Consider the following 17,863-nt stretch of genomic DNA (forward strand, 5'->3'; position numbering starts at 1 on the left):
TCGTAGGAACAAAACGAGACGTTATTTCTTTCTTAAAACTAAATAATAAAAGAGAGAAAATGTGCTACAATCGTGTTCTGATGTATATACGCTTGTTCCGAATTGTCAATAAAGCGATGGTAAGTTCTATAAAGTAAATATATATATATAATACTTTATATGTCTTTCGTAAAATAAAAAAGAAAAATAATTAAATCAATAATAATATCTTACTCCTGTAACTTTTTACAGGAACACTAAAAAAAAAAAAAGAAGAAGAAAAATTACAAGAGAAACCTCGCTTTCGTTTGAACAAAGGATTTCCCACATATTCATCACTTATACTAGTTTCTTAAACTTCGTTCAATCAAACGAACGGAATTTTTCTCAAAGATATGAATCACGATTAACCGCCGCATCACATCTGTAGCATCAAGAATATTTCCAAGGATCAACGCTTTAATCGTTACCAAGGATAAAATCAAACGTAGGTAGATATACTGTGTTGAAGTTCATCAATCTCTTTGTATTCAATCTTCTTTCCAACAGTCAAACGACGACGACGAAGACGATGACAACGACTTACTCCGCAGGGTATGAATCACACAGTTCGAATTCACATTTCGAGATCCTAGAAGAGTAATCTTAAGCAGAAAGAGAGAGAGAGATAGAGAGAGAGAGAGAGTCAGAGTCAGTCAGAGAGAACTGTCATGTTTGTTCCCTTCTACTTTTTCCTTCTTTCCTCTACCCCCTATTCCAAGATAGAAGAAAACAATTAAAAAGAACAAGCTTATACGTAGCGTTCTTCTGTCAGATCTTTGGTTACGTTAGAAAATATGCAAGGTCGTCTCGGGTTAAGAAATTTCATGTTTATCTGAAAGATAATAGAAGTTTGTGAGTAGAAAATGAGATAAAGGAAGAAATAAAGTGAGAGGATTTGAGTTAATGGAGTGGTGGGGGGCCCCTGGCTCCCGCGAGAAGCTACGTTCCTGGCTTTGGTCGCGGACAGGTCGGCTTATTTCGACGGTAGAGTCGAACGGTGGTGCATAGCCCGACAACTGATTCTCTCGGAGTGCTGGTGGTGCGTTTTTTAAATCGGCCTTTCTCTCCTTGCATCCCTTTCTTTATCTCTTTCTTTTTTTCTTTCTTTCTTTCTGTCTCCTCCCTTTTTATATATATATATATACACATATATATATATCTTTACCTTTATCTCATACTTTCACTTGCTATCCTAATTCTCATTACTTTTTCTTAAACAAATCTATATATTTGTCTTCTTCATCACATCCCTAATTATTATTATTTATTAATTATTCGATCAATCGTTATATATATATATATAGAAGAGATTCGAACGTGGAAATTATTTTAAGTGTGTCTGTGCTCGAAACAAAAAGCCCAACGCAAGCTTATTTTCTTTTTTTATTTATATATAAATATATACATATATATCGGTGTTTAAAAAAGAAAAAAAAATTTAGAAAAGTAGTTAAAGTAGACGAGAAGAAAAAAGAAAAGTGTTGTCATGAATCGTGGGGTGCGTTATCGGTAACGAAGAAACACACGAAAGAAGGAATCTTGTCGATAAATCTACGATCACTATAGTGATAGTTCGTAATTAGTGTTCCTTCGATTTAATCGTCCGAAGTATTTAGATTTGTTTTTACATTTATTTCTCTTGTTACGTCAGAGAAAGAAGATAAAATATTGAATTTAAATAATAACCGGAAGATTTGTATACTGCATCGACAGGAGAGAGAGAAAGAGATAGTCAAATATTAAAGGAACAAACCTGGAGGATGCTTCGAGTTTATTCCAGTAGGTTATGAATTCGGATACAAAGGACAACCTTATAAACCAAACGCATCTGCAGAAAAACCAGATCATCATACGGTGAGTGATGCATATATATATATGTATAATGCAAATATGCACATACATTTTCTCTCATGACCTCCAACAATACGTTTCTTATAATTACTTGTTAATTTTGATATTTTATCTATTGTTAATAGAGATGCATTTTCTTTATGCAAGCGAATGAACGTGAGTGCGACACGTGCGTGTATTTGACTTTTAGATTATGTTTGTACGTTTCTCTAACAATAAGTGCATGTAAATATTATTTAATAAATAAATTATACGAGTCGAGACAGACAATAATTTCTATGCAAATAATATAACGTATATGAAGAAATATATCATTAATGAATTTTAAATTCATTTAGAAATAACTTTTATACAAAAATAAACTAACGATAACGTTGTTACTTGGAGTTTATTTGTTTCTAGCAAAATTTCAACGCAGTTAAAATGATAAAAAATAATTTCAATAACGTTACTATAATTTCGATCGTAAAAATTGTACCGTTCTGTTCTATGCGTTTCTTATCTATTTTCTCTTTCCCCTTCTTTTCATTTCCTTGTTCCTTTTCTTTTTGTTTTTTTTTTCTCGTTTTAAAAATAATCCCACAAGACGCAACGAAGACATCATCTGGGTCCGTATGTAGGTCGTGGCGAGTCGAGGTTCGCTCGCAAGCACGCTTTTCGTTGATAATGGATGCCCTTGTTTCTAGTTTTCTTCTTACATTTTGTGTGGACCGAATCATCTCTCTAAGTTTTCCAAGAAAATATTTCCCTTTTCTTTTCAGCATATCCAAAAAAAAAAAAGGAAAAAAACTCATACTTTCAAGCGAGAAATGAAAACTAAAAAATATATTCTTTTCGATCGTGTAAAAAATAAAATTTGTCTCGATTAATCCGAACGATTTAATGCACTAAATATTCATTTTCTGATTCAATCTTCGATGCATTCTTCAAATTGCTAATAATTATTTGTACGATACAAAAAAAAAAAAAGAAAGAAAATAAGAAAATTCGAGAATAAATTGCTTTTTATTTATTTTATTTTTTTTTCCTACGATAAATGATCGATAAAATCGACAAATTATTCTTCCTTTTTATTTTTGTTTGTTTGTCAAACGATATTACGAATTAACATTATGTATTTTTATTTTCCAATCAACGAGAGATACTCGATCTAATTGCAATTAATTAAACAGATTATTCAAGTAAAGGATTGAAACGAATATTATACATGTGTATATACGAGTAAAAATTTATATAAAAATTGATGTTTATCTTTCCAAGATCTATCCCTGATTAAATTTTACGATCACGCATCTCGTTCAAATATACATTGCACACGCGCGAATTAATTACGCGCATGCGTCTTTTCAATCATTATTATTTCTATCTCTTTTTCTTATAAACGTACAATGTTCCGATAAATGAACATAATTTTTTTCATGTCACAGTCAGTTGGAGAAAACTAGAAAATAAAAACATCGATCGATCTTTGCGAGCTTAGGAAATTATAAATAGGATTGTGTTTTGCACGCGTACCAGCCATTATCTCACTCTCTCTCTTTCTCTCTTTCTTTATTACCGTTAACGAATCAAATCTGAATTGATCAAACGAGCATTTGGTGTCTCTCTTCTTCCGTTCTCTTTCCCTTTATTCTCTCTCTATCTCTTTCTCTCTCTATCATAGAGTAGTTACAAATTGAAATGTATGTATTCATGACGTTTAGTATGCAGACGAAATTGCGTCTTTCTATCTAACTATAATTGCATCTTTTTAATATCAATATATTTTATATATACTTATTTTATATACATTTTATTATTATTAATTATTATATATATCGTGTGATTATGAAATGCATGACCATTGATTATGTATCACGTTATAATTGTAAAATATATAATAATTAAAGTCACTTAATAATATTATTTTATCGTATAATAATTAGTGGAAATTCAATTAATAGGTAAATTAATGTATATATGTAAAATATGTAGAGTAATATTGAAATTCTTCTTTCGTAAAAAAAAAGGATCGGAGTAATTTGATAATTTGTTTTTTTTTTTTTTAATTTATTTAATAACGTGTGATATCGTAAAAGAAATGACGTTGACAATTTGCGACAAGAGAAATATAGACGTGCAAGAAACACTTGTGCTTGTGTCGCACGTAAGATAATATTTTTGATTCAGTGCAAAATTATATATTTTAATTATTCTGATTTTAATTATTCTTATTTAAATTTGTCAATAATTTTGTAAGTTCGAAACGATCAAACTTTTACTTTCTTAGTAAGTTTGTCAGTAATAAAAGCTCGACTGTTAGTTGTACTCGTGATCGAGGTCACTTAACTTATGGTAGATGATCGAATGTATGAATCATGAACCGTGTTAACGTATTATTTGCACGAGGAAGTAAAAGAAATATTTATTCGAAATTCCAACTTATTTTTTTACACTTTCGTTATGTTCTTCTTTGTTTTTCTTTTTTATATTATTTGAGTATGTAAAAAAGAACTACGGTCGTAACGATGCTATTATACTTGCATCATAAAATATAATATGTTGTATCATCAACACGATAAGCATTTCTGGAGCAAGTCAATTGTCATGAACCGTTATGGCAATTTATCTTGTAACCTTAACGCGTATTTACACTTTACGCCATATTTTTCATTGACTAATAGAACGCGAGCTTTATTAAAAAGAAAAAAAAGAAAGTAAAAAAAAAATGAATATCGTTGTTAGATCGGAAAGAATATTTTTTAATTATATTTCTTTCATTTCTGATATACCACACATACACACACACAGAAAATCGCGAATAACAATTTAATATTAATTTATACATTATAAATATTTATATTAAATACATTTTAAATTTTCGATATTAGTATTCAAAATCTTATCTTGAATTAATCAATACGTATATTTAAATTAGGTTTCATAAAAACTCTGATATTCCGAACTTTTATCTATATTTCTATCTATATTTCTTTCCATTTTTATTTTCTTTATTTATTCCTTTCTATCCAGTAGTAGCATTCATACGTCTCATTCGTATCAGGTGTTCGTTATTGAAAGGTTCAATTCTCGACACGTGCTCGTCTTCAAGGAAAGATCGATAAAGATAGATCGATCGATCGGTCGGTTAATCAGTCGATTTTAAAACGCATCGCTCTTTTTTACTTGTCACAATATGAAATTGATGACGATCGATGACGTTTCTTGTTCTTTTTTCTTTCCACTCTTGTTCTAATTAATTATAAATCAATTAGAAATATATATTTTCGCATGGATAAACAAACAACAACGCAAACATTAAAAATTCAACTCGTTCGTAATTTTATTTATCGATGTTATTTTCAATAAGTGGTATACGTACGTTAATTAAAATATATATTTTGTTGTCGTCTGTGTACGCGTTTGATACATTTTTTTTTATCAACATTTGTTTTTTTTTCCTCTTCTTCTATCATAGATAGATTCTTTTTTCGATACTTTAACAAGAACGTTGCGAAATGCAAACTGTTGTTTTGCTTTTTACGACATACATATATGGAAAACACATTCCGTCGAAACAAACTGATCATCATAACGACTACGATACTAAAAAGGATTCTACTACTCTTTGAAAGATAAAAAAAGGTGTGCAAGTTTCTATCTCTCTTTCCTTTTGTTTCTTTCTTCCTTTCTTTATTTCTTTCTCTCTTGGCACTATTCCAAAAATTATCCTCGTCAACGTCTTCCTAGCAAAACTGTGAAAATGAATGCGAATTGAGTGAGATGAAATTCTCCTTTCTTTTTACTCACACTTATTGCACGTTTATATATAGTTGTATATGCATATATAATAAACAAGATATCGGAATTGAGTGTTGTGCCAACTAAAATTTATCACTTTCTTGGCCTTCTTTTTGCAGATTTCGCGAACACTTGGTTCAACATTTTTATTTTTTTTTTTAAACACTATGAATTTCAATACAAAAGTTCTTTAAGATTGTTAGGATTTTTTTCAAGATCATAAGATTGTTAATATTTAGAATGATTATTATTGACAAGTTAACGTTTAACATGTTTTTTTTTTTATTATTCATTTCTCTCTCTTATGTCTAATTATTAATTTAAATAGAAAAATAAAAACGTAGATCGATTTTCGAGTCGTGCGATAATCATGTTAGCTACTCGTAACTAATGATAGTGAATCTACACAATAGTATACTTTCTGAATTGTATTTTCTAATCTTCTGTTGAGGAATCCTATTAGTTCGAAGCTTTTCCTTGCAAATCGTTGGAAGACATAAAAAAAAAAGAATTTATTCGTATACTCGAATGACATCCTTCTCGATCATATGATTCCAAATACAATCAAATGTCAAGATCGTTTAAAATAAAAAATAAAATAGAAAAAAAAAAAAGAAAAAGAAAGACTTTGACCTGATCGATCGATAAGAAATTTTTCTAATTAAATTTATCACACGATAGAAAGGAGTAGTTTGATAGAAGTGATATTAGAAAAAAAAATTGATTAACGTTTTCGATAAATACAAACACACAGGCACACTTTCTTCGACTAATTGTAAGAAATCACCTGTACGGGTGGTTTTATTTTTACCATCCTCAAGAAAGAAAATTAAATTCTTATTTTTTCTTCTTTCTTTTATGTAAAATTACAAAACATTTTTCACCATTAATTGTAATATAATCGTTGGATTCTAATTGTAATTATTAATTTTAAAATGTACAAAATTAATGATTAATATAATTGAATTTTTTCTCATTTATATACAACAGAATCGGATTATGGCAGATTTGAAGAATCTCAGTTTGAGTGGGGGAGGTGGATCGAGGTACAATGGCGACGAGCAGGTGCAATTTATTGCCGGTGGAAGTCATCAAGTGACAATCAGATCTCCACCGCCATCTTTACATTTGGAGAACCTCAATAATGCGGTCCTGGGGTGAGCCACCAATATATTTTCTCTTCGATATTAATTTTTTCTCCTTTTTTTCTTTCTTTTTATTCGTATCTCTTTTCACGTTTCCCTTTTTATATAACACATTTTATTTCTCTCCATTTTTTATTTCTCTTTTTTTTTTATTTCCGTTTCTTCAATCGTCACGAACTAACTAAAACACGAACGAGAAATACAAATTCTAAAATGATAACGTATAACGATATCGTATTTATTTGTATCGATATAAGTACGTACCTCACAGGTTTTCCTGCTTTTCAAAGTAAATACACGTGGGCAAGATGCCGGTTAATGCACTAGCTATAACACATCCTGTTTGAAAACTTCATTGATATACTTCTTCATAATGTTTCAGCATATTTCGTGTTACGTCATTCACCACCCTATTTCAACAACTCATTTCAATGAGAGAGAAAAAAAAAGAGAGAGAGAGAGAGAATCGTAACTACGTAATTTCGTCAGGTTATTAAGAAATACAAAAAAAAAAAAAATAAAAAACGAATAAGAAGGAAAAAAGAATTTTTAGGGGCTTGTTTCACACGAGAAACATAAAATAGGGATCGATGCTTTTAAATGAGAGAAGGAATGAGATTTTTTTTTTCTTTTCTTAAACGATGACGAAATAAAATATTGATTCGTGTTACCAGCTGTGATCTTTTCTTCATCGAAAAGAATTGCGTGTGTATGTATGTGTGTGTGTTTGTATTGTGGGTGTATGTGTGGGTGGATACCTAATGGTCCCTGTTCGCGTTTTATGCCTACTTCATCGACCGCAAATGTCGTTTGACCTAAATTTCATTCGCTATTCGAGTTAAAAGATATCTTCTTCCTTTCTTTCTTTCTCTCTCTCTCTCTCTCTCTCTATTTCTTTCTTTAACTTTGTCCTCCTATTTTACATTCGAGTTCAATTCGCACTGTAAACAAACTCGAGGTACAAATTCCTTCAATCGTGCAAAATCTTTTCAACGTGTACACACACACACACATTCCTTCTCCGTTTGCTTACAATTAAAGTTCACATATTTCTTTAATAAATTTGAATAAAAAAATGCATGCGAACTTTTTAGAAGGAAAAATAGAAGAAGGCTAATATAAATACATAAAAAAAGAAGAAGAAAAAAAGGAGGTAGGGGGTGGTTGCAGGTCAAACGTTTCATAAATTTCTATATCGTGGCTTATTTGAAAGAAAACGATTTTTCTTTTTTTTTTCTTTTCCTATCTTCTTCCCCTGATAACAAATACACTTTGTTCTATCTTTTTCCATCGACGTATCTCACTGTTCTTTTTTATCTCATATACCAAAGTAGCAAGTTCGCAAACTGGCAGAGGAGAAAGAGTGATAGGGATGGAATGGGCTGAAATTGGGTGAGGGTTCGGGGTTGTACGATCGTTTTCAAATATCCGCTTTATCCCAGATCCTAAGAGAGAAGAATCTATGAATGAAGAAGGACAAGCCAAGATCTACTTCCGACACGCGAACGAAACTTCCCTCGAAAACGTCCTAAAAGGAATTTCAAGGTCTTTCTCTCTCTCTCTCTCTTTCTGTTTCTTTTTATAGTTCAATCGATCTCAAAGAACTTCGATTCTCCTTTTCGTTGTTAGATACACTTCTAGAAACTAATACTTGTAACGTGTAATACTCGTTGAACTTTTCTCTGTGCTTGCCAAAAAAAATTTTATTATTCTATCTTATTTGGCAGTGTGCAAAGACACGTGCGATCGCGTAGAATAATATTGCGATTTTTATTAACGATTATTATACACATTTCCTTGGTTATTTCACGTATGAGATTTTTGTTAAACAAGTTTTATTATTATTTTATTATTAAGCGTTTGAAATTTAAGACAATGTAATTTTTCATATAATTTTGTTCACACGATACCAATGACGAGATTTAAATGAATAATCTCTTGTGTTAGTTAACCTTTGCCAAATAAAATTTTATTTGGATTTATCAAAAGCCTATCGGATCTCGATGCCTATCATCGAGTCATTGAATCTATCTTCATTTACGATCAATGCACTCGATAAGCAACAACGCTTTATTAAGTCATTTTTCATTTTATTTTTTCGAATTTCGATCTCATTGAAGATCAATCAATTTATAATAATAAATTATTTTCTTATATTATTTATAATATATGTAAGATATATTTGTTTTTCTTTCTTTTTCGTTTTCCCCAAAATAATTGCAATTGTAAATTTTGTCTTCTTCCTATTACTCCTACTCCTCCTTCTTTCGTTACATTGCCATTGTTGTTTGGTTCGTTATAATCTTTCGCTAACGTGAGAACTTGAAAGTCATGGGTCGAACGGGCAACGAAAGATATCTCGCGAACGTATTACTTTTTTTTTTTTTATTTATCTCCTTAGAAATATCGTCTAGATCAATATCGAAATCGTCGTGCAAATAAAATAATATTTCTCGCACAAGTATTTCGTTATATTTTATATTTTATTTTTTTTACTTGATTTTATTCAGTAAAAGGAAAAGTACTCGAACGCATGAAGGCGCTTTAAAAAAAAAAAAAATTTAACGAGATTGGATTCGTTCTCTTTATTATACTCATCGCGTTTTATCGTAACGATACTATTTTCTTCCGTAATTGCAATCGAGAGACGTTACGTTTCATTACTCATTAACGTTTGCACACTTTACTTTTTTAATGGAAGAAGAAATTAATTTATATAATCGATGCAAAAATTGCAACATAATACTATTACGTTTCTAATTTCTTACAAGAAAATAGTATGCATTTAATTATACTGATTATAACCGACTATTTTCTTGTTTTTTGTTCCTTATTTCCTCCCTTGTAGATCTACGTTTATTATTTTTATTAATTAAAACGAATGATCTTATAAAAAAAAAAAAATGATTATTTAACAATCGAGATGCGAAATGTCAAAGATTATTTTTTTAATTAGCATAATGAAAAGACGAATCTCTTTCGTTATCTAATATAAGAACAAAATAAAAGAAAAAAAAATTATTATTTCCATTTGCACGCTTCTTATTTACCGGAGATCGTCCATGTTATTGCGTAAGACAATTTATATGCACTGTAAACGATCTTGAAAGCGGAAGCACGAACATTATTTGTAATAACATTGTTTTTGTTGAACTTATTTATCTATAATTTTATGCTCATTGGCATATATACTCGTATATAGTTTTTTTTAGAATTTATAACGAGGTTAATTTGTAAAAAAGACACATTCTTTAATATTTATCACAATTATTCATTCTTTATCGTAGATCACGAAGATTCATAAGTAGATATGAAGTAAAATTGCTATGATAATAGTAAGCAGTAGATAGATTATCGGATCTTTATAAATTGTCAAATACTATCGTACAATCGAATAGCAAAAATTTTAACGATGATACTTAATTTCGGTGTAGTACTTAAAAAATGATGTTCTATAGATCAGAGATAAATTGAAAATACATTTAATTGATGCGATGAATTCTTTTTTTAATACAATGTACCTAAATATTATTAAGAATTTTATTTATAATAATAATAATAATTAATGATAATAATAATATTAATAATAATAATAATAATACTGATTTAAATATCGATAATATTCAAATATTTAAGAACCCTGGTAAATTGGATTGTATTATTTTAAAGAACACTACAATATTCTCACGAAGCTCGCAAGAATATTTAATGAGAACTATCTTAAAACTCATAAAAATTAATTACTACTTTCCTAGATTTGAAGTAAGTTACCAGCAATCATTATAATTTTAATTGATAATAATTAAGAAATGAATACAATAATATGATTGTATATATAATATAATAATATAAAATTATATATATATTTCTCTCACAATATTTAATATCCCATATCCGGTATACTACAATAATAAAATAAATATTTTAATATAAAAATAATATCCCCAATTTTAAGCTTAATCTGTACAGGTCAAAAAGAAATGATATAGAATGACGATAAAATTAAATGAAAAATATAATATTTATATATTATTCTATACTGGAATATTTTCGGATTATTTATTCCAATCTTTTTCGTTTTATTTTCAGAGGCTCGCAGAACAATCTTCAGTGTAGTTGCAATGGTGTCACATCAAACGGTTCCGCGGGCACAGCTTGCACGGGAGGTGTGTTAGCAAGGAAAGTTCAAAATCACAGTGGCGCCAGTCCTGGGCAAGGAAACAAAAGGCCGGCTGTTTCACTGACGCATCTACCAAAAAGGCCACCGGTCGACATCGAGTTTAAGAATCTCGCCTACAGCGTTTCCGAGGGCAGAAAACGAGGTGACATTATGCTTCTTCTACTCTTCTCTCTTTTTTTCTTTTCCATTTATTTTCAAACTATTTTAACAAGTGTTTTAAGTAAGAGACAACAACGTCATCATCATCGTCATCATCGTCATCATCGATTTTCAAACAAAACTCAAGACCGACCTAATTTAATAATTAATTTGCTTCCGTTCTTGTTTTGTTTATCTTTCATTTCTTCAAACCGACAAGAGAGATGATTCATTTAACATGCTTTATATAAAAGGATCACTCCGAAAGAGTTTTCATCGTTCATGATTACGGTGTACGTTTTTTTATGGCGATATTAATCTCGTTCTTACCCTCTCTCTCTTTCTCTCTCTCTCTCTCTTTCTTCTTATTTTTTGTTGTTTTTTTTTCTTTATTTTTATCCTTCTCGTTATAAAGTGAACGTGTCGGTAAATTACGTATATGAAGCATTAGTCTCTCTATCCCATGATTGGTCTATTAAATTAATTTAGGTAATTGTGGCCATTAATTACAATAAACTTTGAATTGAGTCAATGCGTCTTGATAGAATAAACGAACGATATTATTATTGCTTATGATAATAATATTAATAATTTATTATCTTTATCTTTATCGATTATTATTTCTCAAGAGATCATAGGTAGCGTTATTATCTTTTTTAAAATTATCATCAATTCAAGATAGGGGGAAATTGAAATTCTGCAATCTTCAAATTGGTGTAACAAAACAATTATATTTTGAAAAAAAAGGAATTAATTAATTTTAATTTATTTATTATTCGTTGATTATATATAACAAGGAAAAAATCTTATAATTTATATATATCTTTTTTTTGGTCTTTTTAATACAAATATAATAATAATACACTATTATTGCGATCGAAGAAAAAGAAGATTTGAATCAGAAAGTGTAGGATCGTTATTAAGGAATAATTTATTCGAAATTAATTGCTGGTTTATTAAAGTTGGTTATTATTTATGGCTTAAGATTCCGAAAAGATAAAAAGAAAATTTGATGATGCGAGCAGCAACTAGCATAGGTTTTTCGTTGGGCCAACGTGTGTGAACGACCTAGCCCGAAAGAATCGATAGTAATGTACCGGCTGGTTCCGGTTTCGGCGCAGATGCACTACCGAGTGCAACCGCACTCGTTGTAAAAGAGGTCATTCAGAAGTCTGATTAAGTTATATATATAAATAAATAAATAATCATCTTCTACACATATATATATATGTAAAATTTGCGTGTAAAAAGAAAAAAAGACATAATAATTATGATTATGTCATTCGTTATCATCAACGAAAAATTCCATCATCGTTTCTCATCATAATTTTTGAAGATCAATTTTACAAGTTTTAAGTATTATCGAGTATAAAAATAGAATTCAATTACTGAAACTTAGAGATAAAGTAAAAAAAGATAAGAAGAAGTAGTAGGATAGTTCAAATATTTTCTACAGATGATATATAAATTCGATTGAAACTTTTGAAATAATAAATTGTTAACTTTTTTTGTCTTCTTTTTCTTTTTTTAAATCATTTTATACTTTACAAGACAATTTTAAAAAGTATAAACTGAAATTGTGGATTGAAAAATCTTGAACAATAAATCTTTGACATATTTAAAATTAAAAAAAAAAAGAAAAAAAGAAATAATTAACAAGGGAATGAAGGATGATGCAAAAAAAAACAAAATAAAAAAACAAAATAAAAATGTAAACTTTACTAATTTTATTACTATAATTTTCTATTTTTGTTTGTTTGTTTTCGTTGATTATAGGTTACAAGACAATTTTAAAATGTGTGAACGGAAAATTCAGATCCGGCGAATTGACAGCCATAATGGGTCCATCGGGTGCCGGAAAAAGTACTTTGATGAACGTTCTGGCTGGTTACAAGTAAGTAACATTGTTTTATCATCGACGAAAAAAAAACAAAGTAGAAAATCTCGGAAGATTATTTTCGATCCTCGATAAAGGACGACGACCTTTTGTCTGGATTTTCAACGTAATGCGATAAACGGCTTGTTGTACGGTTGGTTGAACAATTATTAGAACAAATTTATCGAAGGGTAGAACCCTTTATATTCATCCGTACTTCGTCGTCTGGCAAAGATATACACTACCTCCTTGTGTTGACTGACAACAACCCTCCTATACTCTTTATTCTCGAGTAATATACCTAAACACATATTTACATGTAATACGTGTGTTGTTGCAAAAATATATACGTGTGTTGTTGTAAAAATATATACGTGTATTTGTCGAAAATAGTATTAATAAAAATAAATAAATCATTCCACGTTTTGAAACGAAATATTGTTATTATTATTATTATTATTAACAAATATTTTATTCGTTGTTTGAAGTTGGATATTAAATTGTTCGTAATTTACATTCGATTGTAAAGAATACAACATTTTTAAATATAAACTTTTAGGAAGTTCAATTGTCATAATATTTTTGCACCAATCCGATATATATTATATATTACTAATATTATTTTTATTTCTATATTTTTAGAACGTCTCATCTGAGTGGATCCGTATTGATAAATGGAAAGGATAGAAACCTTCGAAGATTTCGAAAGATGTCTTGTTACATTATGCAGGACGATCGGTTGCTTCCTCATTTGACTGTTCACGAGGCCATGACGGTGTCTGCTAATTTAAAATTAGGAAAGGACATCAGTGCGACAGCAAAAAAAGTTGTGGTAAGATTATCTTGATTTTTTTTTTTCTAATAAATACATTATTCTTATATTTTACATTACGATTAAATGCACGAATCAAACATTTTGTCCAACTAATATATAGGATTAAATGTACGTTAAATAAATATCGATGTAACATTTATCAATTTGTATATATCGTATCGCAATATAAGTGCACGATAATATCCCTTTTCAATTTTCTGCTTAAAAATTTGTTTTTGTTTTTATTATTATCTCCGTGAAAATAAATAAGAAAAAAAAAAATCTTTTTTTGACAGATCGAAGAAATCATTGAGACTCTTGGACTGAGCGATGCCAATAATACTCAAACTCACAATCTCAGTGGTGGACAAAGAAAGAGACTGTCGATTGCTTTGGAGCTCGTCAATAACCCTCCGGTTATGTTCTTTGACGAACCCACTTCTGGTTTAGACAGCTCCTCCTGTTTCCAGTGTTTAAGTCTGCTGAAATCCTTGAGTCGAGGAGGTTCGTAAAATAAAGAATAAAGAATTTAAAATAAAAAAAAAAAAAAAAAATAAGAACGAAAGAAAGAAAAAAAGTAAAAACAATAATAATAATAATAATAATAATCGTGAGAAAGAAAAAAACTTTATCATATCTTTGAATAGATATTAAGATGAGATATGAGTGAAGAAGTATTGATATTACACATTTAAGAAATTCTTATAGAATTGAATTCGAGCTTGTATGTTTCTTATTTCGTTTTAGGAAGAACGATCATATGTACGATACACCAACCAAGTGCAAGACTTTTTGAGATGTTCGATCATTTGTATTTATTAGCCGAGGGACAATGTATATATCAAGGCAATGTAGGTGGTCTAGTACCATTTTTATCTTCGATGGGTCTCGATTGTCCAAGTTATCACAATCCAGCAGATTACGGTAAAATTTTTCTCTGTTTTTAATATTCTACATACCTATATAAATTAATAGTAAACATCGTAAAAAAATAACACCTGTAAAGATCAGACAATTAGATAAAACAACACCTGTTGTTAATCGCCCGAAGAAATGATAAAAAAAAGGGCAAACAACAAGCGATGAAAAACAACCAAAAAAGTGGAAAAAAAATACCAATCTTTTCTATCTATTTTTTTTTACTCTTTCTCTTTGTCTCTCTATCGCAGTTATGGAAGTAGCATGCGGAGAACACGGTGAATGCGTTCACAAATTGGTAATGGCCGTTAATAACGGCAAATGCAATAATTATCAACATCATCAAGCCGCGATAGCGGCAAGTCAAACGGTCTCAAATGATATTGCTAAGCAATCACCTACTCAAGAACAAACCAAACCAGAAGCTCCAACCTTGATACCAAATGGTGTTGCTAAACCAGCCGCTGATGGTACGGTCATCAATATGCCAATTTCTTGCACAACTTCTTTGCTGGACAGTGCCGAAAGCATAGAACAAAAAGTTGGATTCCCGACCAATGGATGGGTGCAATTTTGGATTCTACTTAAAAGAACATTCCTTTCGCAGTTAAGAGACATGGTTAGGATTGTTTTAATCATTATTTTTAATATCTTTCTTTTTTATATTTAATGGTATTTTTCTTTTTTAGCAGTTAATAGTCACGATTACAGTTGAGATCCCCTTTTCTATTTATATTTTATTCAATATTATTTTTTGTAATTTGGTAACATCGTTAAGGGGATTTTTTTTATTTTAAATATTTACAAAATTTTCAATTTCTTTTATTTCATTTAATATTATTTTTTTCGATTAAGAGACGTTGTTAGAGTCGTATTAAAATATTTCGTTCTTCCAACTTTCTTAATTAATTTTGTTGTGTGTGTTTTTTTTAAATAATAATGTATTATTTTTTGTATCAAATTGATAGACATTAACGAAAACAAGGCTGATATCTCATATAATCGTTGGTTTTCTCATCGGTGCTATATACTACGATATCGGTAACGAGGCCTCGAAAGTTATGAGTAATGCCGGATGCGTCTTCTTCACTGTGATGTTTCTTATGTTCACTGCTATGATGCCTACCATACTCACGTGTAAGTTGTATATCATGTCATATGTGATAGATTAGAAATTATTCATGTTTGAAATATCTCGTGTATCATATACTTGAATCATTTCTAATATTTTCTTTTTATACAATTTTTTTCAGTTCCCACAGAGATGGCAGTGTTCGTGAGAGAACATTTAAATTATTGGTATTCATTGAAAGCTTTCTACTTTGCTAGAACTTTAGCCGACTTACCGTTTCAGGTATAATAAATATTAGAATAAATAAGTCATTGATTATTAAATGTTGAATAAATATATATATATATTTTTGTAATTTCTTTTTTATTTTACAGATAATTTATTCCATAGCTTATGTGATGATCGTCTATTTTATGACTTCGCAACCATTTGAGACTGAAAGGTTTCTTATGTATTTAAATATATGCGTATTAACGTCATTGGTATCACAATCCATCGGTTTGTTAATAGGTGCTGCTATGAGCGTCGAGGTAAGCCTCTTATTTTTATTCCTAATATTACAAATTAATTAATTAATTTTTCTATTATGAAAATCTGTCCAAATGATTAACTCTAATAATTTGATTTAATATCAATATTGATTGGTCTAGTAGAAATAGGTTTATATTAACACGTTGACGCCATAATTATTTCTAATAAATAATTTGTAATTCTTTTAAATTTGTATCAATTAAATCCAACGAATCCAGTATTAATTTACAGTTATAAGTACAGTTCTATTTAACTTTTTCTATCGACACAATGGAATAGAGAAAAGAGAAATAGAAACAAAACAAAAGGAAATTATACGTCAAGGTTTTAATCGTTGCAATAGCATCTCAGTATTAAATATAAATAATATAAAAGATATATTATATATATAATTGAAAATTCTAATTTCAGAGTGGGGTTTTCATTGGACCGGTGTCATCGGTCCCAATCGTCCTATTCTCAGGGTTCTTTGTAAACTTTAACGCGATACCTTCGTATCTAACGTTCCTTTCATACGTGAGTTACATCAGATACGGTTTCGAAGGTGCCATGATCTCTGTATACGGTTACAATCGTGCGAAGCTCAAGTGTTCCGATGCATACTGCCATTTCAAGAGCCCGACGAAATTTTTAGAGGAAATGTCGATGGAAAACACCGTTTATTGGGTCGACGTAGTCGCCCTTGTTGGATTTTTACTCGGTCTAAGGGTAGTCGCCTATTTCGTCTTAAGGTTGAAATTACGATCGCTCCGTTGAAAATATTAATTCGACTACGTCGACGCTCCGATGGCAGACAATAAGAAAAATAATAAAAGAAAATAAAAAGGAAACTATAAAGGAATGAACAGAGAGAGAGAAAAAGAAAAAAAAAGAACGAAGAAAATGAAATCAATTTGAAAGAGTAACGAAGTCAGGAATATTCGAAGAGGGTGCTGAATTCTTCGTAGATTCAACAAAACTCGCCTGACTTTTTTTCTGGATGAAAGAATAATAAGAAAAAAGAAGAAGAACAAGAAGAACAAGAAGAAGAAGCAAAAGAAGAAGGATACTTCGAAACGTTTTTACATCCTCGAAGAAATTTCATTCGAGAAATGGATTAGAGATTTTCCAATGCCAGACACTTTTAAAAGTATATATAAGTGATACACACGATTTTGTCGCGTTAACATTTTTATAATAAGAAAAGAGATCTCCCAAACACAAAACAAAAGAGGTTTCTGGCGTTGGAAAAATAACATGGAAGTAAAGTAGGCGATAAAAAATGAAAAAAACGAGTAGGAGGATGAGGAGGATGAGGAGGAGGAAGAAATTAAAAGGGAAACCACTGTTCGCTTTGTTATTAAAATATGACACACACATATACACACCCATAATACACATACAAATACAACGTGTTTCCTTGTGCTTTTGATATTATCCGAATTTTATAATTTGACTTTCTAGAGATCGATTCAAATGATGATACCATGACGTTACAGATTCTCATATACACACTTATACATGCATATAAAAGAAAAAGAGACTGTGAATCAAACAG

At 29.9% G+C, this 17,863-nt stretch overlaps 1 protein-coding gene and 1 long non-coding RNA gene across 4 annotated transcripts in view; one reads left to right on the plus strand and one right to left on the minus strand.

Moving 5' to 3' along the window:
* Positions 1-17,863, minus strand: part of LOC122525046 — a 66,633-nt gene that overhangs the window by 2,435 nt on the left and 46,335 nt on the right. The window lies entirely within an intron of this gene.
* The window catches only part of LOC122524918 (ATP-binding cassette sub-family G member 4), an 18,088-nt gene continuing 231 nt past the window's right edge, over positions 7-17,863 (plus strand). Inside the window, exons 1-15 of one of the 3 annotated variants that reach the window (XM_043647449.1) lie at positions 7-119; positions 232-466; positions 529-573; positions 1,735-1,875; positions 6,643-6,809; positions 10,887-11,119; positions 12,892-13,009; positions 13,634-13,823; positions 14,102-14,309; positions 14,553-14,729; positions 14,975-15,342; positions 15,692-15,860; positions 15,977-16,077; positions 16,170-16,325; positions 16,738-17,863. The exon at positions 16,738-17,863 is cut by the window's right edge and continues 231 nt beyond it. In XM_043647449.1, coding sequence (XP_043503384.1) covers positions 6,652-6,809; positions 10,887-11,119; positions 12,892-13,009; positions 13,634-13,823; positions 14,102-14,309; positions 14,553-14,729; positions 14,975-15,342; positions 15,692-15,860; positions 15,977-16,077; positions 16,170-16,325; positions 16,738-17,082 — 2,223 coding nt within the window. In that variant the 5' untranslated portion in view covers positions 7-119; positions 232-466; positions 529-573; positions 1,735-1,875; positions 6,643-6,651 and the 3' untranslated portion in view covers positions 17,083-17,863. Of the gene's footprint in view, positions 120-231; positions 467-528; positions 574-602; positions 1,593-1,672; positions 1,876-6,642; positions 6,810-10,886; positions 11,120-12,891; positions 13,010-13,633; positions 13,824-14,101; positions 14,310-14,552; positions 14,730-14,974; positions 15,343-15,691; positions 15,861-15,976; positions 16,078-16,169; positions 16,326-16,737 lie in introns of those variants that run through there. The other 2 variants (XM_043647442.1, XM_043647457.1) reach the window with 2 other exon arrangements.

This window comes from Polistes fuscatus, unplaced genomic scaffold, assembly GCF_010416935.1.
Source record: "Polistes fuscatus isolate 324 unplaced genomic scaffold, CU_Pfus_HIC Scaffold10, whole genome shotgun sequence".
Classification (NCBI taxonomy): domain Eukaryota; kingdom Metazoa; phylum Arthropoda; class Insecta; order Hymenoptera; family Vespidae; genus Polistes; species Polistes fuscatus.